We start from the raw sequence: 26112 nt of genomic DNA on the forward strand, positions 1-26112 counted from the left end.
GCAGGTTCCCCAGCTCTACCCTGTTGCCTTTTCTTCTCTCACCTCAAAATTCCCCTGGGAGCTCTGGATTACTTCCCCCCCTGCGGGAAGCAGCCCCCTGAGACCTTCGGGGGGCTGCGATGCTGAGTGCCGAAGCCAGAAGTGCCGCAGCAGCAGCTGCCATGAGCCAGGCCCCAGGAAATCCTCTCCCAGCGCCTGGCCCGCGTCAGCAGACGGGCTCGCAATGATTTTTGGATTTTGGATCGAAGTTTGGATGCCTATTCCCGACAAGCTCTCCCCTTAAATTCTCCCAGACAAACTTTTTTTTTTTTTTTTTGGTTTTCTTTCCTTTTCCCCAGCCGAGCCCTGCTCCCCACTTTGAGATGGTTCCTCCCAGGCCAGATGCCGTATTATCTGGAGCGACTTTCCCTCCCAGCCTTGTTTTCCTCCTACTCCTGAGTCCTTTGTCTGGCTGCCAAGTGGAACAGCCCTGCCAGGCAGACAGCTGCTCAGCATCGCCGCGCGGGTGCTGCCCTGTGGGCTGAGGAGCCGATTCCAGGCTCATTCCATCTTTGAGGGGGATGTTCTGCCTTAGAGATGGCGTCCACCAGAAGGAGGAAAAGCAAACAACACCTGTAAAGGTGTCGGAAGAGGCTGGAAATGTTTAAGATAAAGAGGCCTTCACGCTACTCTGGGTTTACCTTTGAGGTAGCGGGAGTAGCAAGCCGGCTCTCTCCTGCTCGGGCTGGAGGTCTCCCTGGAGGACCACAGAGCGGGAATGAGAAGTTTCCAAGCCCTCAGCCGCAAAAGCACAGGCCTGGAATCTCTCTAATGAGACTTTTCCTCTTTGCAGTTTGCCAGGCAAACAAGCACCAGGCACCAATATCAAAACCAGCCCAGATTCCAATGAAAACCAGCAAAGAAAATAAGAGCAGAAAGGAAACAGCTTCGTTTTGCTTGTTAAGAACAGGCAAATAAAGCTACTGAGCCCCCCTCCGTGGTGGGAGAGCTCTCCCTGTCCTGCCGAGCACGGAGTGAAGCCAGGCGGGCTGCCCAGCGGGGGGCTCGGGCAGAGGGGCTCCTCCTTCCTTGCTGCTGCTGCTGCTTGCAGGGATTACCACGTTATCCTCACGTTAGGGCTTCCCTGCGCCGTCTTTCCAGACAAACCAGCGCTCCACCCTGCCCGGCTCCTTCGGTTTGCCTGGAAGGACTCTCCCTTCTCGCCCTGCGGGCTGGACTCTCCTTACCCTCCCACTCTCCAGCCCTGGAAGGCTGTGCCAAGGAGGGCGGCCCGGCCCGGGGAGCTGGCAGTTCCCCACCCTTTGGCTGGGGCAGAGCAGCCTTGGAGACTTGCTTTCATCCCAGCCCTGTCTGGGAAAGCTCCTGAACCTGCTCTGCCTCCGGGAACCCGGCGGGGGGGGAGGAATCCGCAGCAAAGCTGAGCGCTGGCTCACCCGAAGGGTCTCCCGTTGGCAGGCTGGTGCCACGCACCCAAAGGCTCTAACCAAATTGTGCCGGGGCGTGGAATAAGCATCCACGTGTCACCTGCGATGGCTGCAGGACCGAGTTACTTTTTGGAGGGACCCTTTGGGGTTAAGTCTCACAGAAAACTCTCCAAGTGCAAACCAAGTGTCACCAGACCGGTGACGTATTCCCGAAACAAGTAAGAGGCACAAAACACCTCTGTCCCTCATCGCCTTATTGCGACACTGACTTTAAAGCCAGATGGGAGCATCACTAATTGTTTTGTTACTGGTCATTTGAGCAAAGGAAGCGGAGAAGAGACTGGAAGCAAAGCCCAGGGCTGGAAAATGGAAATGACTGTGAGGAAAGGAATGTGGAGCTTCACAACAACTGGGGGGGGGGGTGTGGGTGGGAAATGGGGGGGTGCAAGAAGAGCACAGAGCGGAGGGAAGGAGGAAAACCAGGGGGTGAATGGCAGCGACAACGACCACGCAGGTTGCTGCAGAGCACGGTGCACGGCACGGGCAGCTCCTGGGGGGGTCTCAGGTCAGGCACCGTACGGCCCCCCCCCCCCCAGCTGACACTGCTGGGCACGGCGCTGCCTTCCCCTGCCCAGGCCTGAACCTCAGACACAGCCTTTGCCAGGACGAGTCCAACACATCTGCTGAGCTCCTGCCCCAGGACACCGCTCGGTGCCCGAGTGAGAGCCCTGAGGATGGACGGCTCCGGCTGAGCTGGCGTCTGCGTGCGAGGGTGGCGGCGGGGGTAAAAGCCTCTGTGCCCAGCTCAGCACAGAGCGTGTGGAGTCTTGCAGTGCCCGTTGCTGGATTTCAACTCTCCCGGCGGGGGCCGTGGGCTGGGACGATGCCCGCAGCGTTAGGGCTTGGAAATGCTGAGTGGTTTTAGGCAGGCGAATGATCAAACTCTGCCGAAATGTCTACCTGAAGAGCGACAGCAGCAGCCTATTGCCCTGGAATACGGCCTGCGAACCCCTCCTTCTCCCCCTACAAAAGCAACGAGGGGAGCGTGTGGGGTCCCCCCAGGTCTCTCTGGAGGAGACACGCTGTGGGTCTTCCCCGTGGAGCCACGGGCCAGCCGGCCACCCCGGCGGAGGCTGCAGCCTGGCAGCCGCCGTGCCGGCCCCGTGGTCGGGGTCTCTACGTGTGCGCAGAGAAAGGGAGGGACAATCCCGGATGTGAAGGATTTACAGCTCTGGCAGACGCTCGTCACAGGAGGTAGCGTCGCCCGTAATTTGAATAGAGCAGTCTGAGGCCGAGCCTTGCCCGCCATCGAACACGGCGTGGCTGAGGCATGAGCCGAAGGCAGAGCCCCCGAGCCCCCGAAGTGTGGTCCGCTTGCCCAAAAGGGCTCTCAGAAGGGCAGGCCAGGCCCCGGCATCCTCCCCTCCCCAGGAGCGCGGGCCTGGGACGTGCTTTGCTCTTGCCAGGGAAGGGAGGAAACACCAGTGTTTTGCTGGAGTCCACCCTGGGAAGCGGCAAAGGGCCGGTGGGACGCCTGTGGCTCAGCAGCCACCCTGCAGCCCCAAAGCCCGAGCTGGGGGTGGGAGAACCGAGGGTCCCTCACAAAAGCAGGCAGGAGGCAGGGAAGTCCCAATCCCAAGCACTGCCCGCTCCGAAAGGCCAGTGCTCCGGCACGGAGAGGGTAACGCCGGGGACGGTTTGCAGGGACCAGCTGCAGGCTCAGATCTTCGGTTCCATTCCTCACAGCTACCTTTTTATTCACTCCAAGTAACTTCAGGGGAGATCTTACCCGGGAGTAATTAAATCACTTGCACCCTGGTTTATGATTTAACTTGGTCACTGTGGCTAAGCCGATACGGATCTCCGTTTCATGCCCTGCAATTCATTGTATATTTAGCACAGTCAATTTATCCAGCTTATAAATGTGGAAGGAAGGAACATACAAACCAGACCTGGGCTTCCAAAGGTAGAAGCCGTCAGCTCACGAGCTGCCTCCCTGGCATTTTTAACGTGTATTATTTACATATTGGAAAAAAGCCAACCAAAACCTCTCTTGAGACATTTCTCCCTTACTTACAGAACAAAGTCTACTGCTTTATGAAAATGAATAATTAAATTCTGAGGTTTGGGCATCTTCACTTATGGCTGAGAACTTGGCATCATCACCTCTCCAGATTTGGGGGAAATGAGAACAAAAATCGATATAAAACAATACACAAAAATAAGATTAAATTAGCCTGTTTATCCCAAACTACCTCTTTGGACAAAGGAAAGGCACTCGCATGCTATGCAGGGAACAGGAAGAAGTTGATACTTTCCAATCTTGACACAGTTTTTATAAACCCTCCTCTTTCTTTTAAGATCATTACAATTCGCATTCAAAGAACGTCGTGAATCTGCTCTTAACTACAAATAAAGCCACTTTAATTAACCAGTGAAATTAACCAGGTTAAGTGCCAGGTATTTAAATGGATCGGAAGAAAAGATGTTTGGATTACTACAACGGAACTTCTACTGGTCCGTAGGATCCTAAAATGGAGCGACAATGTTTAATGTGTGAAGTATTGCTGAAAGGCGTCCCAGTGTAAACAACCTGCGTGGGTAAGTTCCACAATAGAAAATTAAAAGGGAGAAAAAAAACCCAACGTTGGTTTAATTAACGTTTTTTTACCAAAAAAACCCCAACAAACCCAAACCCAACTCAATACAGAATTCATTGTGTTCCACAGGCTGTAATTTTTATGAGTATAAATCTTTCTAAACTTTGCCGTAATATTTTTAGGCCGGGCACTGGAAGTTCTGCCCCTTTGTAGGAGGGCAGTTGGCAGGCACGGGTACTGTCTGCTGGCAGGAGGACGCAGGGACACGCAGCGCGGCGCTGGAGGGTGACGTCTTTAAGGTTGGCAAACATCTCCAGTTAAGGCAGACTCAGACACTTCACCTTAAATGTTACCCGTCTTTGGAATTCCGTCGCATTGGACTATGAAAGGTGTAGACTGAAGAAGCACTAATAGCCAGGTTCTGTTTGTAAAAAAATAGCGTCTCCGTCGCGCAGAGGGAACCTCATGGCAGAGGGGGACGGCAGGGGCGCGGGACACCCCCTCCGCGGGGGCTGCTGGAAGGCGCTGAGGTGGGGAACACCCGCCTCAAATAAAACTCAGTGGGACTTCAGGTCAACGACTGAAAAAAAAAAAACCAAATGACTTGGCAAATAAAAATGCCGTTACGTGCAATGAGTTTGGCTTGTTACCGGTTATCAATGGGGAAGCAGATACATAAATACGGATGTAAACAGAAACGTCAGCAGAAATGTCTCTTTATCCTCCACAGAGCAAATCAAATACAGGACAACTACCCTTCTGCAGGAGTCCCGTCTCATTAAAGTTACGCCCTAAGCGCAACTAAGTTCAGAAACGCTAACCAAGCTTCGTTCTTAAAAAATAAAACCTTACAGGTGTTGGTTCAGGTATTTAAACGTTGCAGGATTTTCATAACCAAAAGATGTTGCTTAAATCCGAATGCGTTTCTGTATCGGCTGAGCTGCCTGCTTAAGCGCGGCAGATCCATTACCTTCAGCCTGTCCTCTCAGCGCAAATGTCTTTTCTGGAAAGGAGCGTCGACGTCCTTTACACAGTTTGAGAAAATCCCGCGGTATCGGTTCATGACAGCAGGCGAAAAATTCCTTGGAGGAGTCTTGGCCTCAGCTGAAACCTGTCCAGTTCCTGTTCTTCAATCTTATTTCTGCCTCGAACGTCATTCACTCAAAAATTGGTTTGGATCAATTAAGAAACGGCAAAGCACATCAAATCAAATAAGTTCCTGCTTGGTTTTTACTTATCACTCTTTAGCAGAAGCTTTTAGAGGCAGCACCCTCAGCTTCGTAAGCCCGGCTGGGAAACACTGCTATTCCCAGTCTTTTCTTCCCTCCTTCGTGTTTTTCTCCTTAAAAAGAGAGTTGTTGCGTCTCAGACTCGATGCACAACCCGCCCGGCAACCGAGGCCAACGCTGCTCTCGGCCGCGGCGTCACCCCCGGGGGTTTCCCCGGCCTCACTCCGCACCCGGGCACCGCCACCGTTGGGTTATGTCAGTGCTTCTGCCGGCCCTGTCCGCCTGTACCGCGGGAGGCTGTGACAGGGAACCGCACGCTGCACCCGCCGGTACGTGACACCCACACCTCCATTATTTCTCCACGTTCATTGTCAAAGCTTGTATTGACCACAGAAACTACCAGAAGTGTTTTGTTGCTATTTGCAGCTGGACGCTTCTTGCAACGACTCTCCCAGTCAACAGGCTGCAAACCGCTCCATTCAGGGAACAACCCTACGGACACGGTCCTTCCCAGCAAGAGAAGGGCAAAGCCTGTGTGACAACTGCTGGAAGCTTAAGGGCTAAGTAAGAGACAGACAATTCAAGGGACTTCTCATTAACCTCTAATTTTGATATATGTATTTTTAGCCGATAATTAAAAATATGTACCATTTTTTCAAAGGCAAGAAAGTTCCATTGCCTCCGTTTTGCACATTTTGATATTAGAATCATAGAATGGTTTGGGTTGGAAGGGACCTTAAAGATCATCCAGTTCCAACCCCCCTGCCATGGGCAGGGACACCTCCCACCAGACCAGGTTGCTCAAAGCCCCATCCAACCTGGCCTTGAACCCCTCCAGGGATGGGGCAGCCACAGCTTCTCTGGGCAACCTGGGCCAGGCTCTCACCACCCTCACAGTAAAGAATTTTTTCTTAATATCTAATCTAAATATCCCCTCTTTCAGTTTGAGACTGCCCCCCCTCATCCTATGGCTCCCCTCCCTCATCAAGAGTCCCTCCCCAGCTTTCCTGGAGCCCCTTTAGGGACTGGAAGGGGCTCTAAGGTCTCCCCGGAGCCTTCTCTTCTCCAGGCTGAACAACCCCAACTCTCAGCCTGTCCTCAAAGGAGAAGCTCAAAATTTTCCCAGGAAATACTCTACAACAGATGTATCTCTTCTCCTCTCGAATTACCTACCTTTCTAGAGTGAGACATTTAACACTTCATGTGAATGTAGTAATCGTACCTTTACATTTTAGGACAGAGGGCAAGTCCTATTGATAATGCATCTAATTCTAGAACTTGTATCGTTGGCGCTCACTGAATGCACAACTGGAGATGGTAAGAAGTGGAAGAAAATGGGAACGTATCCAGGATTAAAGCTTAAGATCGGAAATGCACTGAAAAGACTAAAGAAAACAAACTACATGAAAATTCAAATATTTGTTTCTCTCCGATACAGGCACTAAGAAGTGAATAGCACCAGCCACTGAAAGACATGGGGAATCAATTCCTCTCAAGAAAATGCATTATATGCTAAAAATATAGAATAAAACCACATTGCATCAAAAGGATTGTGGAAGACGGACAGAAAAAAAAAATGATGACAACATAAAACATCTACAATGTATGGAGACATCCCTCGGAAGTTTTATATATGCTATATATATTTCAAAGTACACACAAACTGCCTGTTTGGCAGGTTGAGAAAATAGGAATACATCTTGGGAAAGTCATGAAAGGAAAAAAAAAACCCAAACACAAAAGGAAAACAAGAGTTATTTACATTCAATAATTCAGTAGCCTTTAACATCTCTATATACATACATACTCTTTCTATATATGTACAGACTGCCATGGGATCTGAATGAAGCTTATTCCAAACGCAAAGGAAAAATACAAAACCCCCTCGGTAACTCGCTTGACAAACATTTACAGGTTGCAGAGCTTTCTTCATTTACAAAGGAAACGCCACACGCTGACCAGACAACCAGCATCTTTGGGGAACTTTTAAGTCCTTACAAGAGGTGTGTGTCCCCAACGGACCGTACAGCAACTGGAAGAAAACTGTAAACTTGCTGTGCAGAGAGGGGTGTTCATGGGTTACAATCGCATTCACCATGTCAGACAGCGTAAGTACGAAACTAGTTAGCAAGTCAAAATTTAGTTGCTGTCAAGGGACACTTTAAATAAGAAACCCCAAAATTTTATCCCTTCGATTCGCAAGTCAACTTAAATAGCTACATGCTCCCCTTCTACAGCAAGCTTCCGAAACTCACGCGGTACAGAAATGGCTGCCGCTTTACATTTAGCTTTGCCGGTTACCAGAGATGTGTGTCCTTTATGAATTTTACATCCATTTCAGATGGCAATTCGTATGAAGCAGATCAATTCCCCACACACAGGAAAAACACAGAGACTACTCTTGCCTCGCCTAATAATTAATGACACGACAATTGGTCTCTCCTTTTTCCTCCCTGGGAGGATGTCTGTCTGATGGGCCCCACTGTGCCTTACCCCATCCACAGCACTATTTATATTCCTTTTCTCTTCCAACCTTTACCAGCAGCTCATGCAAAGAACAAACTACCACCAAAACCCCACACCCCAACCACCGATCAGTAACTTTCAAGATAAAAATGTTTCTGTAGCTTGAAGACCGATTTTTTTTTTTTTTTTGTATTAACATGGAAGATGTTCTAACGCTGCAGAGCGGTGGATGCAGATGCGTTAGTAGGTGAATGACAAAGCCAAGGCGCTGATGGTGGCACACAGCAGAGAGAAGGCAAAGGACAGCAAGTGGGGAACAGAGTTCCAGAACGGGAATGGTTCTTATGGATTTTGTAAGTACTCTTGGGTTTTGCCCCTCGAGGGGACACAAAACGTTTGGAAGTTTAAGAGGATGCGAGTGAACAGCATATGCTACATACGTAAAATAACCAAACCATACTATTTTATCAACACGGAGAATATCCTGTTCAGTAATTGCTCCTCCCAACAACCAAAAGTTAGCACAACAGGCTGAGAAGAGCACTTAGGAACTGAAGTGTATTTAAATAATAGAATCATAGATAACTTGTTTAAAGATAATAATAATAATAAAAAAATCACTATTTGTGAACCTACCACTTCTAGAACCACCTTACTGAGGACTAAGACCTAAAAATGTTACCATCTCAGATGGTAGAAGTTTCTACACCAAATAATTAAAAAACAAAGAGACAGTGAAGTCCACACAGCTTGCTGTTAGTAGCTATTTGGTTCACTATCTGTTGCAACAGTAATCTGTCAACACAGTTCTCCAAATCCCATTGCTTCTCCTGGACCAGATGCCAAATACACCCAACGGTGGGAATAAAACACATGAACATCCTCCCCCACACCCTGGTCTACAGTTTTCCAGGGCACCATCAGCTCCTGCTGGCATCGCAACACCCAGCCAGGCTTCCTTTACTACCAGAGGACTAACAACTCCCAACACACCTACCACCTGCACTACATTCTTTAGAGAGATGTAGTAGGTGCTACGGCAACAGGGCAATTTATTCTACATCTGCGTTTCCAGTTAGCAACAAGCATGTGCAGGGGATTCATCCCCCCGACTGTTTGGGACTGGGAGCAGAGGACACAGGCAGGCGCGCGTTACCGCGGTGGGGTGCCAGCACAGGCAGCAGTAACAGAACCTCAAGCAAAATAATTCACCAAACTGTGGAACTTCTGGCCCCGTTACTTATGGAACAACTCAAAGACACTTGACTCTGGCTCACTGTTTACAGAAGTGAGACAGGCTACAGCGCATCGCTGCTCTGTCAGGTGAGCCTCACTTAAAACATGCATCAGGGTTTAAACACAATTTCCTTCTTGCCTCTTTAATGAGTTCAACCGAAACAGTCGGGCCGCAAGACAGAAGCCTGGTTAAAGCAGCCTGGAACATGCCAAGTCCTGTCGAATTCCAATTGTACAGACTTGTTAGTTTTTTTGGAATACAGTGATTGCCTAAACAAGACTCCACTTCTTGTTAGTACAATAACTTTTATTTGACATCTACAAGATCGTTATCTTGTAGTTTTTTTGGACAGGTTTATACAATCTCAATTTTTCAATAGTGCAACCTGTGCAAGCAAGAAATGACAAACATTGTCCTTCACTTTCTTATAAACATCTACTATTATAGGCAAAACAAAACTTACCCATATTATAGATAAGTGACTATTCACATTTGTACATTACAATTTCTTTTAAACAGCTCCAGATAAACTCTACAATGTCTTACAACATATTAAACAGTATTCAAGTTACTGGGTAACAGAAACAGCACATACAGCGGAACCCTCAAGTGTTTCCCATTCTCTAATTTACAGCTCAAGTAAGGTTTCATCTTACAAGTGACAAATTAAATTACATTAATGAAGTAAAAAATATAAGATTGTATGCGAGATGGAAGTGAATTTGCACTTAAGTTTCCATAACCACCTCGGATTAAGGAAATGCTTCAATTTAAGGAAAATAGGCATCCAGCCATCTTTGCAGTACACATTAGGAATACCATTAATACATTAAAAATGAACTAATTTTAATTTAAGATGTTTATCACAAAAAGAACATGTTGTAGACTCAAATATATAACCCCCAGGAGAGAACCAGAAAAAATGCAACACCTGGGTATAAACACTATAAAAATGCAATAACCAATGCTGTACAACTAAGATTGTGTTTCTCTCTGAATTCCTGTCCTGTGTGTTTATCCTGTCCATGCCCGTTTCCAAAGACATGCACTGTCAAACAGAAACTGGGAAGGAACCTGAATGCATGATGTGCAACCTCTAGGTTTCATGCTTTTATAAACTCATAATTGAAGAGAAAAAACCCAATATATATTTTCTATATATATACTCAATACATGCATTCAAGGATATCTCCCACAGCAATGGCATTGATGCACTGCGTTAAACCCTGAGCACTGTATGACAAGATAAAAATAAAGCCTGCTTGGGGATTTTCAAGCATTTTCAAACAAATTGTGGTTTGTAGCTTAAAAGGCCAAAAGTAAAAGCAAACAGGAAGCACTACAGAGAGCATAAGGAAAGACAGATGCACCACCATGAACAACTGCTGGCTTTCAGTTCTACCAACCTTTTTAAGATCTCTTTATTCCCAAAGTATTTGAGAGCACACAACTGAACTGAAAAAGTTATATTTCTTTGGAATCTGTCCCTGATTTTTATGCAAGAGATATGCTTTTACAGCCTTTTCCTCAAACACCAAAGTCAACACCTGTAGTTTGTCCTCTTATGCGTTGTTGAAGTTGGTGATGCTCTGCGGGTGATGCTGCTGCCAGATCTGCTGCTGTTGTACTGCGAGCTGTTGAGACTGGTCTGACGTTGACAGGAGGTTTACAAGGGGCGATACACAATTTGCAGGAATGATCAAACCTGGAAACAGCAATAAATCAATTGTTTCATAAGCGTGTAAACAATTTGTTCATTAAAACCTCAGGCTGATGATTCCACCATTTAATTTATGCAACTGTCAACAGTGAAGACTTGTAATGTCAAGTCTAATCAAGTGCAGCTACAAGTCCTGCTTCTCGAGAAGAGATCTATCTTCAGAAGTCACCTGATCCTTTAGGTCATGAAGCAATAGACAACGGCAATTTTGCCCCCAAAGACAATTTTTCTCCTGATGTTACCCACTGCCACATAAAATGAGAAGTCACCTATTTTTGCTTTTCTAGTCTCACGGAAGTTACACTACCATGAGAGTTCAAACACAAAAAACCTAGTTTCAACATCTTAGAAAACTGTCACTAGCATACGAGCTGCAAAACACATCCACAGGAAGCCCACATGTAAAAAAACATGGAGATTTCAGCCTGTGAGGTACTTGCTATGAGGGCTTCACCAAGAGGTTTAACGACAAGAAATGACATTGTCCTCTTGCAGTCATTCTAAACTACTGAGTACATGTGACTTTCAGTAGCTCAAAACCCAAGAAAACCACCGTTTCAAAGGCTTACTATTCTTTGCCGTAAGTGGGGAAAAAAGTGCAGCCCTTACAGCTTCAGAGGTAGTTTGGTTGGAACAGGCCAAATATGACTTTTTTGTTTCTAGTAAATCAAAAGAACTGTGAGAATAAGTGTTCCAAAGCCTGGCTGAAAAAGGAGTATTTATTCCTTAACCTTCAAACCAGTGTTTGTACTACAAATACAGTTTGCCAGTTGTACTTCTGCCCCTCCCCAACATACACACTGAGGAGCCTTTTCTCTTGGAAGCATCTCTATAAAGTTTCCCACGTCACTGTCAACATGAAGTGACTTGTAAGTCACAACTGCCTTCTACTACTTCAAGATGGAAACAAAGGAGCAGACAACCCACTTACCAACAATCCTCTGCCCATCTTCTGTTCTTAGACGAACTATTTGCATTTTCACATTTGTACCACTCACAGAGGCTAGAACGCCTTCTACTTTTGTCCAGACGCTCAATACTGAACCACACAGGACGTAGTAAGTTCGGCAGCGGAGTCCCACTTCACAAACCAATCCCAAGCCGGCCTTCTTACAGTTGCCTCTCCTACACCAGGGAGAAAAAAAGCTTTCAAAAGAATTCTGCAAACACAAAGTAGCCAATTCAATTAAAAATGAGACTTGAAGTTATTTAACTCGTATTCAGAGTTGAGCGAGGGCTGCAAGTGCACAGTAAGGGAGGGACACTTTATCCACATTATGCCTCTAATGGTAAAGCTTTGAGAAGCGTTGGCCTATTTAGGACCAGATCTTCAAAATGTACAAATAGAGCTCTAAGCCAAAGACACTACCCATTTAGATCTCCTGAGAACCTGAACAGGTTACATATGAAACTGGTATCTGACCAGCGTATTTCAGAAGCTCCAATATTAATCTGAAACTTCTACCAGTTATGCTGTTCCTTATGAATTAAGACCTCAGCTGTTGAGTTCAGACACAGAAGAGGTAGCACAAGAACAGCTGTTTCTGACATCTCACTCTTCTCTACTTGAAGTATAAATATTCTTTGCCCCAAAACTATCCTACCACAGTAATAGGTCAGGTCAAGACACAAAGCATTAAGCCACTCCTGGAGTACAATTTATACATTAGCATGCATCTAATATATTAGGATTTTAAGGGCACGTGCAAAGCTTCATGTTGCCACTCAAAGGTTGGGTCATTTGACTGGGACAATTCTTAAGCAAGAAACACAAGATTTCACATGAAGAGCAGAAAAAGAAAAGCAGTGATAAACCAGTTTAGGCAAACAGTTTAAGTTAAAGCATCTACATGCGCAGAAATACTAACCAATAAGCATGGGTGCAGGTATCCGCAGAAGAATTGTACTGCTCTAACCAGTGTGGCAGAGCATCTTCAGAAGGTACCTGGAAAAATTAAAGTGGGAATTATAATGAAGTAAAACACGCCAAGACTTGCATAGAACAAAAGCAATTTGGTCATTACTATGAGAAAAGCAGGAACACCAACATTCTGATGGTGAAGAGAGGTACATTATCCTATAATTTCAGGCTATTCCACGGGTGAACAAAATGCTTGAACACAGCAGAACCTCAGCAAATCAGCCTGATCTCAGAGTTTCCTGAAGTTTTTGCAAATTCAATACCATAAAATTGTTTTAAGAGAAGTATCGGGTATCTTACCAGCCTCTAAACAAAATAATCCATTACAGTATTGAAAACTTTACCAGCAAACAGCTGAAGTTTCATAAGCATTGCTTAGAATATACTGTACACAGCTGCTTATTTAAGAGCTTGTTTTTACACCTTACATAGAAGCAAGGCTTTTCCTTGCTAAATGCTAAAAATCCTTGTTTTACATTACCACACCACAGATTATTTATATTCAGAAAGCTTTGTATATAGGAATGCAGAAACCACGTAGATTCACTTTAAAAGGCCTAAATACAAGCTCTGCTCTGGAAAAATAAGCATAGTTTTTGACTTGCTGGAATTACACACAAATACCAGAGGAAGAAAGGCCTTATATTTCTTTTCAAAAAAATTTTAAGTTTAACATTAGCATAATTTTGATGGTTACCTTCTTATATTTCTTTTTTAGGTCTGCACACGTTTCTAGTTTGAGTTGTTTCCCAGTATTTGGTCTGTACACTAAAAAAAGCTTCTTTTTAGGATTCACTTCTTTTACTAGAATAGCGGTTTTCTTGTTATTTCGTATCTGGAAAAGAAACACAAACCAAAAATTTTGCAAGCTTAAACATGCCAACAGTATCTACCTTAAGTGATTCGATACTGTGTTCTTTGTAGAGTAATAGTGCATGTGTGTGCAATAAAAGACAACCAGTAATAATGACACCTTTAGAAGACAGTACCACTAATCCACATTAACCTCACAACTTTTCCTTACATTGAAAGCATCTGGTTTCTTGACGCAGGTTTAAATAAAAGATACTAATTTGGGCTCACATTCCTATCACAAAATGTCCAGAGCAGCTAAAAAGGAGTGCTTCATACTTAGCATTGGATTAATGTAAGATTGAAAGCATTTTGCAAAACTGAACAGTAATTGATTTGAACAGTAAATTTTTCAGATGAGACAACATATTTGGCTAGCACCCCCAAAAACTTATCTGATTATAATCCAAGAGATAAAGAATCTTACCTGTAATGATAAATAAAATCCATCATCTGGACCCGTCTGTTCTGCCCAGATCTTAGTTGCTTCATCCCAAGACATTCCTCTCTCCACACTGATCTAGAAGAGAGCCATGCAGAGGTATTTAAATGGGAAGTGACTTTAAAATAGTTACAGATATAGAAACTAAAGAACCATAAAAATCAAATATTGCCCAGTGAAAGGCCTGGAACCTTCCCTCAATCAGCACACACTTAGCCGATTGACATGTTTTAAAACCTTACCAGCAAGCAAGTTTTATTAGTTCATAGAAAGATGATACAGAATTAACTTACTGTGTATAGTTCTACATGTCCAGAGGTAGAATATCCGGGAGTTAAAAACTTCTTAACGTCTGCCTTCCTCACTTTCTCATCCCCAGAGCCCAAATCTTAAAAGGAAAGGAAAGAGTTATTCTGCTTGTCTGTTCTCACTGAAGCACAAGAGTACTGAAAAACTGATTTACTCACCTAAGATGCCCATATCGTATCTTCCATTCTTTTTAGCGTTTTGAATAACTGCATTTAATGTGTCAGAAAAGTACTGGAATAAAGCATTCTGCTGATGTACTTCCATACCAAGAATTCTATTCAGAAATTTCCCTATATTGTTATAATCTTAAAAAGAATAAGAAATACACATATTAGGTGAGCGAAGATTAAGTTTGATGACAACAAGCTCTCAGTCAGTATTCAAAGAGTTTCAAAAAGACTACTTAAATCTTTCAGAAATGAGGAAAACATTCTGAAGTTCCCCCAAAAAGCGACTTTTTAGATAATTACAACCTCAGTTCTGTTGCTAGGAATCCACTACCATAATCTATGATACTCCCAGCAACATTCTAAAGATACACTAAACACACAAATACCTTTGTCAAGTGTTAGTATTCCAGATCTGTCTTCTACATTTATCAAGCCTACGCCAATCAATCCCTGACGAACATCTAGGAAAAAGAAACAAGTTAAATCATAGCTGCTTTGCCATCTAAAAATAAATCAGTGAAGTAACAGCTTGTTTTGCAATCTTGTCTCAGGATCCAATTCCAAAAATTCTGACACGCCTCAAATACATTACTTGCAATTTCTACCTAATACATCAATAAGCAAGACAGAACTTTGCCTTCTGTCCTTCCAGGAAGCACAGGCAGGGAAAACCGCTAATGGCACTACACAGGAGCCCAGAACAAGATATTGCAACCGGTAACAGGAAAATGAAGTTAAAAGAACTGTCTGTAATACTTCGACCAAACAGATACAGAACACGTCTTATATTGAGAGTTCACATCTTGTTTCATACATGACCTTCAACATTCAAGCAATGTGCATAGGATTAACATCCAGTGAGAGCATTTCTGGGCCAGCTGATCAGTTTAAACAGTAACAATGTTTTCTAGCTCTAAAATTATTTGCATTTTCTGTATAATAGAGAACATTCAAAAGGTAGCTATTACATCCAGTGAATTACACTTACCTTTGAAGAAGTCTCCAGGAAAATCAGGAGGCGGCGAGACCATTGGGGAGTCTAAGTTCACAATGGATTTCATAACAATCTCTAAAGCATTTCTGCCATACTGTGTAAGAAAAAGAAAACTGCTCTAACAATGTGACCCAGTGTTTGTGCCTCAGCCCCAAGCGCACACGGTTTAACAAGCATTTGTAGTTCACAAGAAAACATTTTTCTCTGCAATAGTACAAGGAACTGCTTATTAGCTTTCCAATTACAAACTACATTATATAAACAGCCCGGTCTTAATTTCCAATTAGGATTGCCAAATTAATCTTTCAGTTGTGACTGAAAGGACACATACTGTTTATTTGAATTGTTAGTAAATGCAAAGAAATAATTTACACACGCATTCGTGTTCCACATGGCTTTGCAAAGAGAACTAAGAATGTTTACTGTCTACCTCAGAAAGAGGCCTCCTCTCAGGAAATAATACAGTTAAAAGTAAAACACTTCACAGGAGATGGAAGAAATATTTCTCCTCAACAGGTCATTCGTGGAATAAGCACCACAGCATGAGCTTTCAAACAGAAATAGAACCATCACCTTGTTGTCAAAATTGAATCTGCTGAGGTCTCGAGTTTCTGTAGCCCGTCTGTCACCATGGGTGAGGGCTCCCTGTTAAGACATACCCTTGTAATTAAATCAAATTTTAAGAAAAAGAAATTTAAGTTGTATTTTCTCAAATGAAAGATCAGACTTCTTGAAACAATCTTACCAAACTCTCCAGTCTTTTTGCAACTATAGATGCAAATCTCTGCTCTCCTGCCAATTCAGAAATTAGGAACACATACTCTGGAGCAGTCACTTGATTGGATCTATGAGTTCTTCCTGGATAAGTACAAGCACATACATTAAATAAATTCCACTTCGTTGAACATTTCTAATAAACTATGAATTTCGAAGACTAAAGAAAAAAAGCTAGAACTTAATCCTGCTGAAAATGAGTTTCTGCTGTAATACAGCCAATGGAAGGTAGTACACAAATGCTCTAGAGTCGTAGCAACTTTCATAAAGACACCCGATACATGAAACCCCCCCTAAGCTGCAATGTGAGTTTGTTTGCCAGGTTTCTCCAAAACTTTCAAGACTGTTAGTTGCAACTATGAACAAAGCCGATTCTGTTCATGGTTAAAGGAAATTGGAAGGGTCCTTAAGAGGTTACTTAGTCAATCTTATTTTCCATGAATTAGCAGTAAGTTCAGTTAGCACTACTGCGTTTGCTAGGGGAAGGATACAAAAAAGTTATTTACCAAACTGCTGTATTGCTCTATCTGCACTCCACGGCAACTCCAGAGTCATGTGAACTCTCCGTCTCTGATTCTTAGCTCTGCGATCTGCTTGCAATGATATACCGGAGCTGGCAGCCTCTGAGATTATGGCAATGTTCTTTAATTAAGAAAGGAGTTGTTAAGTTAACCGAAAATCCAAGATCAAGCTTCAGTTTTCAGTTTCTAAAAAGATTTCATTTTACAACTACTAACACGGGTGTGCAATGGTTTCACTGTTAGTCTTCCAGTCACAAGAAGCAGGGAGGGGAGAAAAAGTATGGTTCTCTATCAGAGTTAGAAATGCTCAAGAGTTTGAGTGAAAGGAGGGGGTTTTGCTTTACTTTTCAGCAACACCTCTCTGTGCAAATGAAGAAAGGCGGCCTGTTGCAACATTGCCATTCTAAAGGGCAGGTTTCTCTGATGTTCGCCCTGCACTTCAGAAAGAAAAGGAGAGGACACAGGGAGACTCGCTCTGAGAGCAAACACCATAGAGAAGACGAAAAGTTGCTGCTAATACTGTATAAGGAAGGATATGGCCAGTCTAGTATCTGAATGCATTTGCTTTGAAAGAATGTAAATGTTTGGACTGTGCATGTGTCACTTACAGGAACATGAATATTTACCCTCAAATGTAATAACAGACCACAGAAGATCCACACAACAGCTACGTTTACTTGATTTGCCCTCTTGTGGTAGCATGTCTCAAATGAACCACAGGAAAGTTTTTTTGTGAATGGAAAATGCTTTCTAACCAGTACTTATAGCAACTAAAGTCACTGTGGGATAATGGTAGAGCCACAATTTGAATAAATTTGTGTTACTATGGCATCCGGCAAATTTTTCTAAATTGTATCCCTTTAAGGACTACCTTATCTCCATCCATGAACCTCTGCTTTTCTGTGATGTTCAGGATTTCAACAGGCACATCAAGTTCAGACCTTGACTCATAAGATATGCTGCCATCATCATTGCTTACAACTCTTCCTTTGCGGCCTGTCATCTTTAAAAATAAAAGGGTATAACAAGCTCATTATGGTAATAGCAAAATTATTACATAACCAAAAAATTCAAGCAATGATGCTACTTAATTGTATATTAACCTTAAAATAGACTTGGTGATTTACTCCAAGAGCAAAACTACATTAGAGAAGCTGGATTATTTTTTGGTTGATGTCACTAACTGCTATTTAGAGATAACTCAGGGAATCGGAAGTATAACAAAGCACATCTACGTAGAAATGATGTAGTACTGTATTACTGTCCATAAGGGATTTACCAAAAGTACTAACAAAATAAGCTAAACTGACAGCTGAGATTGTCACTGATTTTAACAAGGTTTTTTAAATCAGTGACAATTCTACTTGATAGAGACAGCTTACTAAAGACATGTTTCTGAAATTAAAGAGATAATTCATCAAGCTTTTCACTATCGCAGTTTATTATACATGTTCTTAATATTCATTGCCTACGAAGATGAACTAAAGCTGCTTTCTCTCTCATATACACCAGCTTCCAATGACTACGGCTAGTTAGAGAAATATACCACTATAAAGCAAAAGAGAAGCTAGTATGATTTACCCAACAAGAAACTGTCAGTCTCAGAAATAACCTATTTACCCATTCAGAGCTCTTCTCTGTATTCTAATACTATCTTCAAGTTTTTTTCATTCAGAAACATTCAGCGGGAGTAACCTACGTTCTTATCCCTGTGAGATTACTGTCTAAAACCGATAAACAAATTCTCTTAATAGATACTTAGGTCACATGCAACCTCGAAGAATGACAACGCCGATTTACTGCTGCCAGATAATGTGTGGCTGCAGTAGAAAAAGCATTTTTTTCTCAATGCAAACATCAGCCTACCTCTGCAACATTTTCAGGACCACCCAGTTCATCTATAAGCTCATCCAGTGTATTAGGTGGAAGATCTTCAGCCAGCTTTTCCAGTTTATCAAGCAGTTCTTTTTTCATTTGTTGGGCCCTTTCAACAGCATCCTGACTTGTTACAAAGCTGCTGTTTGCGTTACTGTTTGCTGAAATTTAAGAGAGACTTTAAGATTTAGAATTTCACTGCCTGATTGCTAAGAAAGTGAATCAACGTCAAAGAAACTTGTTCTTACCTGACGTGTTGGTACTAGAGGTGGTGGTACCAACGGTGGAAGTAAAACAGCTAGGTCGTTTGGATCCAAGACCAGAAGCTAGTAAGGCACTTTGAATAGAATCTGGGTCTATACTTTTCTTCTTTTTCTTGTCTTTATTTTTTTTATGCTCTTTTCTAATTAACCAGGGATCTAGAGTTAAAGAAAATATTTTCAGAAAGTTTCAAGCATTTACTAAAAAGTCTTCCTTTACTTTGAAAAGCTACATTCTCATTACAAAAGGTGGGCGACAGAAGTCTGAACTCCAGTGTGTAAAACCTGTTTAAAGAAGCTACAGATCAACATTCTAGAACTAATTCCAGTCTCATTAAACTACATGCTTATCAATCACTCTTATTTTTGGCTCACTGAAATGGTTAGGAAAGATGTTATGTTTACAATCTACAAATACAGTTACTCGCTTGATGAAACACAAACTACCTTACCATCTTCATCATCTTCACTGGATTCATCTCTGAATGGGTTGAAGTCATCATCATCTCCAGAACTCAAAAATTTGGAGCTTTCATTGTCACTTTCTTCATTATCTGAAGCATCAGACTCACTTTCACTCTCATCAGAGCTGCTACCTGCAAGGCCACCTGTTTTGCGGGCTTTTTTGGCTTCTCTACTTATTTCTTCACCTAATTCCATCACCCCAGAAGAAGAAAAAAAAAAAGATTACTTTAGACCTTGTACTCTACTTTTGAGGTTTCTTTTACCACCACTGCATACAAACTAGAAAAATATTCAATTTCTAAAACCAGAACTGTTTAAAAGAATCTAATCGAAGTTTCAAGTGAGACCTTTCTCCCAAGATTTATTATCACCTAATTTTCAGTAAGAATGTGACCAGTTGGGGAAGGGAGGTCGTATTAGGCTTCTCTTTACTGAGCCTCAAGAAAAAGAAAGCAATTATTTGTGTGACTGCTTATTTGTCAGACTCAGGAAGTGGTCTGACCTGTACAAGGCATTTCAGGATACGGTCCATAATTGATCAACCCAATTTTGAGCAAAGCAACAACCAGAATTTACAGGTTATGTTGCATCAGCAGCAGTTTTAAAAGCTGTTAATAGAAGTGTCTAACAGTCTTAGAGACTTATAATACATGCTCTTTCATGAAAGAGTGTACAGATATTTACATTCCCATATTTTTTCCAGAATTCACTCTTTGGCAGCTCTAAAATTGCCATTTTCACTATGGCATTAGTGTAAGAACTTAAAACATCACCTTTCCGTTTCTTTATTTTGTTCTCCTTGCAAGGGCTGTCTCTGGGTGAATTGTTATTACTTTGAGCAGTCAAATCAATTCCCAACAAGCTAAACAGCTTCTTCCTGTCAGGAGCTGGAAAGTGCTTCTCAATAAGAGACTGGAATACTCCTCTGTTTAAGAAAGAAGGGTTCTTCAGTCAAATTTGCATTCATTTGAAGTAGAAAGCTGTAACATTTTAACTGCTTGCTTGACTTCTCTGCAGAATTATTCCTTATGAATGGAATTACACAAGCACTCTGTATGATTATCACACATATTACTGTATTTGTCACCTCGTTAAAAGTAGGAGACATTTACTTTACAACACTGTTACTTATAACTTGTTAAGTTTGTTTTTAGTATCAAGTGATATTGCTACTGCCATTTTCTTATTGCTCAGAGTATAAACGACAGATTAACTCAATTTATTAAGATCTTCAGCCAAGGTAGTCTCAGGATTGGATGTGGCTCATCTGGTAAAAGAGGGAAGTCACGATCGTAACTTGCTTTGGTATAAAAGCAGCATACACATGGCAAGTCTTCCACTCCTCCCAGTTTGAGTAGAGCAGTACCAGCTGTTCACACCTCAAAACATTTCTGAGTGCCAGGAGAACCAGGAATGAACCAATGGTTCACTTGAGCAATACTGTCAGATTTTACATACAGGCAGCTTCAGTAAAGCACATGGCTAAAGGATACCCAACTTTCTGGGCACTGATGCATGTTTTACACATAAAAGAATAAATTACTACACAAACTAAGTTGGATTAAGGACAGTTTTGGACACTTCTAACAAACTTCAATCTTACTTTGCTGTAGAAACAAAGTCATTCAGTTCACCACCACCTTCCTCCAAAGCTTCTAATGTTCTTGCTTCTCCTGTTGACTGCAGGCCAATGACAACACACTAAAGGACAAATGAATACAACAAATACATTGTCAGTAAGACAACTGACTTCTAAGTTTTTTTTTCTGAATTTCTGCTCATTAAAAAGCTTCAATACCATAAAATACAAAACCATGATACTACTATGTCTGAAAATACTTGTTATAAACAAAAGAATATTTAATAGCTTTACATTTAACAAAGATATTTAAAAACAAGTCTTGAATAACTTACTTTCCCATTCTTGATTTCCTCCCGAGCCAGCTGCACCACCCTCTTCACTTTAGATGCTATGCAAAGGTACTTGAAAAACCTCTGATGAGCTGACCAAAACTGACCCCACATGGACTTTTTCATTCGTTGTTCTGCATCAATAAGATCGGCTGCTTGTTGAAACCTCTCTCTAGCACTGACCCACTGAAGAAGAAAACGTCAATTGTTTTACATGTCATATTTCAAGGCTACACAGAAACATTGTATATTATCAAAATAAAGACAGAACAGAAGTTTAAATTTACAGCTCTATGGGACTGCAAGTCAAGGAAACTCATCATACAAACAAAGCTCACAAAAGGAAACAGCTATGGCTTAATAAATTCAGAATATAATAGTCTCATAATGAAAAGCAGACACAGTTACATTACTACCAATGCAAACAGACAATATTTTCTATTTATCTAGTTTCTCCATTAATACAGTCAGGTTAAGAAACCAAAGAGCTCTGCCCATAATTAAGTATAAAACAAGATCCCAAGAAGAGAAAAATCCCACTGCCTTCATTTCTATAACATTGTTACACCAATTCTTTCCAGATAAGGTAAAAAGCTTTGGATGCCAGTGATTCTTTCAAACTACATTCATAAAGTAAAGAGCTGTTTTAAAGTTGTTAGAGATCTGTCAAAGATTAATTATTGTAGCTGTACCACCTGAATACAGAGTCATACTTAAGCACCTCTTAGGCAGGTAAAGACCCTGCTCATTTTAATCTATGTCCAAGGAGTAATTATTTTTATCTTATACAGCAGTGGTAATGTACAAGCAGAATGTGCACTTAGGAAAGAGACACTAAGCTTAGCATATGGACAAAACAGTCAAGAACAACATGAAAAGATAACCAGTGGCTGAATAATCAGCTTCAATGCCTTGGATTTCATCTGCCACATAAAACTATCACCCCGCGCTGTTTAACTACAGGCACCACTCTACCATAGCGCTTCAATGAAGAAGTTCGTGCAGCCTAATGTTCCGTAGCTTGTTCTCAGCTCAGTTGCCTAAAGGGGGAGGACTGGAGCACAAAAATATGACCAACAGGTGAATGGCTTTATCTTAGGCAACAATGACCACGGTCTCTGAACTACCACTAGAAGGCAGTGGGTCTGGTAAACACTGGAAGATGCACCCCACACTGCAGCTTTTATGACTCAGAACATGAATTAACAGCTTTTGCGAAGTCTTAAGAGGAGAAATCTTTACACTAAGGTGAGACAAGAAGATGCCATCCCTGTCTCTTAACAGGCAACAGTACTACATGAAATTTCAGGAGCATTCAAGTTTAAACCAAGTAACCTTCAACCTCTCAGAACTCAATGCAGAAAGCAAATTTAAGAAGATGTTCTTACCAGTTTCACAGATTTATTGTACATTTTAACATATTCCTGTGAAAGCAGAACTTCATCAATTTTGAAAGTTACACCTGAAAAACTCAACTGTCTTGCTATGTACATTCCTCTCAGCTTCATATCCATAGCAACTATTTCCATGGCACCAACACCTCTAAAATAAAGGAACAAATTAAGTCAATATTAGAATTTTCAAAAGCAAGGATTTGTCAAAAAAAACCCAAACCACCCTCAAGTGCTTTAGAAGAAAATAGCATGCTTACAAGTATGAAGGTCTATGTCTTCAAAATCATTAATACTGTCTTGCTAAACACATCCAATCAGGTGGTCTTGAAATTTAGCCTTCACATAAAACTATATACCTGCCTCGTGAGAATTAAGCGTATCTTAGGAAGTATAAATACTGAAACACTTTTTTTTGGCCCTGAATTACCTAGTACGCATTAGGAGACAGTACCTTACTGACTGTAAAAGGATAATGAAGTTGCTCCAAATATGTAACAAAATCTTGCACTGCAATTTTGTAAGCTCCACCAAAGACTTAAAATAGTGAATACAAACTGTATTAAAAGCTATTCAGATTTATGCTGATATGAAAATAATTAAATTAGTAGGTAACTTAAGTTCTTTTCAACAGCAACACACCTTTAGCAATACCTTGAGAGTACAGAAGTCAACCGCAAAGCTAACCTGCTCACAAGCTTGGACCTGTAATTTCATTATTGCTCATTTGATACATACTCAGTAACAAAGCAGAGCCTACATTTGCACAGTCCAGAAAAATCATGCATCAGGTAGATAGTATGCAAGAAAATGCATACTAAGCCCTACTGTAGCATCCTAAAGTGTTCAAAATTCTTTTTAAGTAGGCAAAACATAATACATTAAGATGTTCACCTACCAAATAGCAGTTGCATTTTGTACTGGCCTCTCATATTTAGTTTTCAGTAAGTTCTGAAATATGAAGTACCTTACAACAGCATACGTATTTTTTCTGAACTGGGTTCTTACGCCAGAAAGCAGAAGAACAAGGCTTCTTCCTGTTAAACTGCCTAAGCTGAATGCATAAACATTAGAGGGCTTCTGCATACAGTGAGGCATCAACTATACTGAGTATACTTGGCACATACAGTGTGTTTTCACAATGAGCAGCAAAACATTTTCATTTCATAACAAATTTTAAGAGGGTTATTTTCCCAGGAAGCTTCTAAGGCTCTCGCAATTTTCTGTGAGGGAAATGTCCCCTTTTTCACCACATAAGATAAATTACATTTCTGCTAGATTTAGAAGTTAGAGTCAGGAAGCTCTTAGTGTGACAGAAGAAGTTTGCAGAGGACTATGAGCGAGTGAAGACAAAGGAACTGGAAAGCACAGTCAATCACAACCATATGCCTTCTTGCTATAGCTCTTCATATATTACCTTCTTTCAACAGCCTGAATAAAATCACTGAATTCCCTAAATGGAGTTCCTTCACCCCATATTCCAAGACGGTTCATATATGCCATATTTCTTGGCTCAGATGCACCTAGGAGAAGAACACACTCTGTAGCAGTGCCAGTAAAAACACAGGGAGACATTTAATCCAAACCAAATAGTACATACCTGTGGCACTAGCATAAACAACCCTGGCTTTTGGAAGTTTATTTTGAAGTTCCAATACAGCCAGACCTGTTTTTGTTGGTTTTGATGAACCAACAGGACACAGATTCTTAGCTTTATGACACTCATCAAATACAATCTGAACTGTAATTAAGGAAAAAAAAAAAAAAAACTTTGTCCCACTTATTTTTAGAATGGGGAGCTAAAACAGGAGACAAGAAAATCTGCTAATTACAGTAGGTGGCAGTAGTCAATTGTAAACTCAGAGACTAGTCATATTTTTCACTAAAAATTTTGGGGAAAATATTTAGCTAGTAGGTACTTAAGAGCACAATTACCAACATATGAATCAAAAAAAATTAACAATTCACTGGAGAAAATTTCAGTGTAAACTTAAGGTTCTTAACCATCATATTTTAATTTTATGTGTTTGTTATAGAAAAAGCAGAAGCTTCACTCTTGTACCAGATACTGTGTGGCAACAGTATGATGGTAATAGATTTGGCACGAAGTTCGTAAGACTTCAAGTCTAATGTCAGAACACGCACACAAGCAATTACTGTCATGAATAAAGAACAATACCTAAAAAAAAAACAGCAAATAAAAAGATGCAAGCTTAAGTAGCAATGTAGTTACAATCAACTGAACTCCAGATAAAGGATACAACTCCATCAAAGTCTTCACCACACCAGTGAAGAAGCTGCTTTAATCTGGTTTTGTATTTACCACCAGACTGGCTTTCACCAATAAGGGAAGAATAGGTAGCAAAGATGACACCTTTCTTTACACTTCCATTATGTTTGGAAGAAATTTTCCCATACTTGAACTGCAATGAAGAGATAAGAAATTATTCAAGAGATCCCTCATCAAACCCACCTACCATACCATTAAGGGATGCTGGTGGTCTTAACACTGAAGTGTGTACACTTTGAACCACCTGTATCCCTACATCATGATTAGGGCAGAGCTGGCATATGGTAATGTGGTTAAGGGGTTATACAGGGCCTTACTTAAATATGTACTTAAGGAAGACTAGATCTAAGGCCTCAAAAGATTAACAGCCAGATTCTTTGTCTACATGGCTTCCTTAGCTTAAATACAATTAAGATTTTAGTTTCAATGCATGCCTTGGAGCCAATAAGTCAAGTGTATTTACAGCTGATACAGTAAAGCTTTAGAAATTGTCACTTATGGTATTTTAGAAATTAAGACTTCACAAAACAAAAATACTAGCTCAAAACAAACTTTAAGTTCAGTGAATTCACTCAGTAATCACACTTCAGAATTTCTCTAAGTGGCTAACCCTGAGCAAAGGCACAGTCTCCAGAAGTAACTGCACTACTGAGGAAGTCTATTATTCAAGTATTACATACAAAATGTATTACCTATCAAATGCACTCTGGGAGACAGAAAGGAAAAAAATTAAAACGCTACAAAGTCTAAAAGATTTGAAGTCTAGAAAATACTCTCCTAGTAGCGTCAGTAGTGGCTTGAAGAGTAATGTTTTTTAAAAAATATCACATGCTGAGACTTAATCCTACAAGGGGCCTATTTACATGATTAACTTTAAGCCCTGTGTGGTTCTTTGTAAGATTAAGGCCTGTCAAACAAGACCTAGACAGTAAATTTATTGAAATTAGTACATTCTTGCTCTTAAAACAGTCAACATGCACAACTTGTCACACAAGCGTACCTAAAGTATTGCCTCAACTGTACATAGTAAAAAGTTTCCACACCTTGTTTAATGAATGAACCAATATGTTTTTTGCTCCAATATCTCTCAAATCTCTTTCAGCATCGTATTTCAGATCATTTGACACGCTAAACCTGAAGACATGAAACAAAGCATATATTCTGTAAGTTACAGCAGAAGTTCAAAAAGCTGTTGCTAGAACATGTCAGAAGACAGATTACACTGAATTTAAGTATTATAGTCACTACAGTGTCTGCTCTA

General features: G+C 41.4%; 1 protein-coding gene across 1 annotated transcript in view; it reads right to left on the reverse strand.

The window, feature by feature from the left end:
* Nucleotides 1-7908: 7908 nt before the first annotated feature.
* The window catches only part of SBNO1 (strawberry notch homolog 1), a 34080-nt gene continuing 15876 nt past the window's right edge, over nt 7909-26112 (reverse strand). Inside the window, exons 9-32 of the mRNA XM_074159541.1 lie at nt 25895-25985; nt 24823-24984; nt 24162-24297; nt 23979-24084; nt 22559-22712; nt 21174-21356; nt 20863-20960; nt 20033-20184; nt 19247-19444; nt 18783-18953; nt 18526-18695; nt 17531-17662; nt 16645-16780; nt 16110-16222; nt 15938-16009; nt 15359-15458; nt 14757-14831; nt 14359-14505; nt 14185-14279; nt 13877-13969; nt 13295-13432; nt 12545-12621; nt 11608-11801; nt 7909-10661 (exon numbers count right to left, since the gene is read on the reverse strand). Coding sequence (XP_074015642.1) covers nt 10519-10661; nt 11608-11801; nt 12545-12621; nt 13295-13432; nt 13877-13969; nt 14185-14279; nt 14359-14505; nt 14757-14831; nt 15359-15458; nt 15938-16009; nt 16110-16222; nt 16645-16780; nt 17531-17662; nt 18526-18695; nt 18783-18953; nt 19247-19444; nt 20033-20184; nt 20863-20960; nt 21174-21356; nt 22559-22712; nt 23979-24084; nt 24162-24297; nt 24823-24984; nt 25895-25985 — 3136 coding nt within the window. The 3' untranslated portion in view covers nt 7909-10518. The remainder of the gene's footprint in view (nt 10662-11607; nt 11802-12544; nt 12622-13294; nt 13433-13876; nt 13970-14184; nt 14280-14358; nt 14506-14756; nt 14832-15358; nt 15459-15937; nt 16010-16109; nt 16223-16644; nt 16781-17530; nt 17663-18525; nt 18696-18782; nt 18954-19246; nt 19445-20032; nt 20185-20862; nt 20961-21173; nt 21357-22558; nt 22713-23978; nt 24085-24161; nt 24298-24822; nt 24985-25894; nt 25986-26112) is intronic.

Source organism: Numenius arquata, chromosome 16 (assembly GCF_964106895.1).
Source record: "Numenius arquata chromosome 16, bNumArq3.hap1.1, whole genome shotgun sequence".
NCBI classification, from domain to species: domain Eukaryota; kingdom Metazoa; phylum Chordata; class Aves; order Charadriiformes; family Scolopacidae; genus Numenius; species Numenius arquata.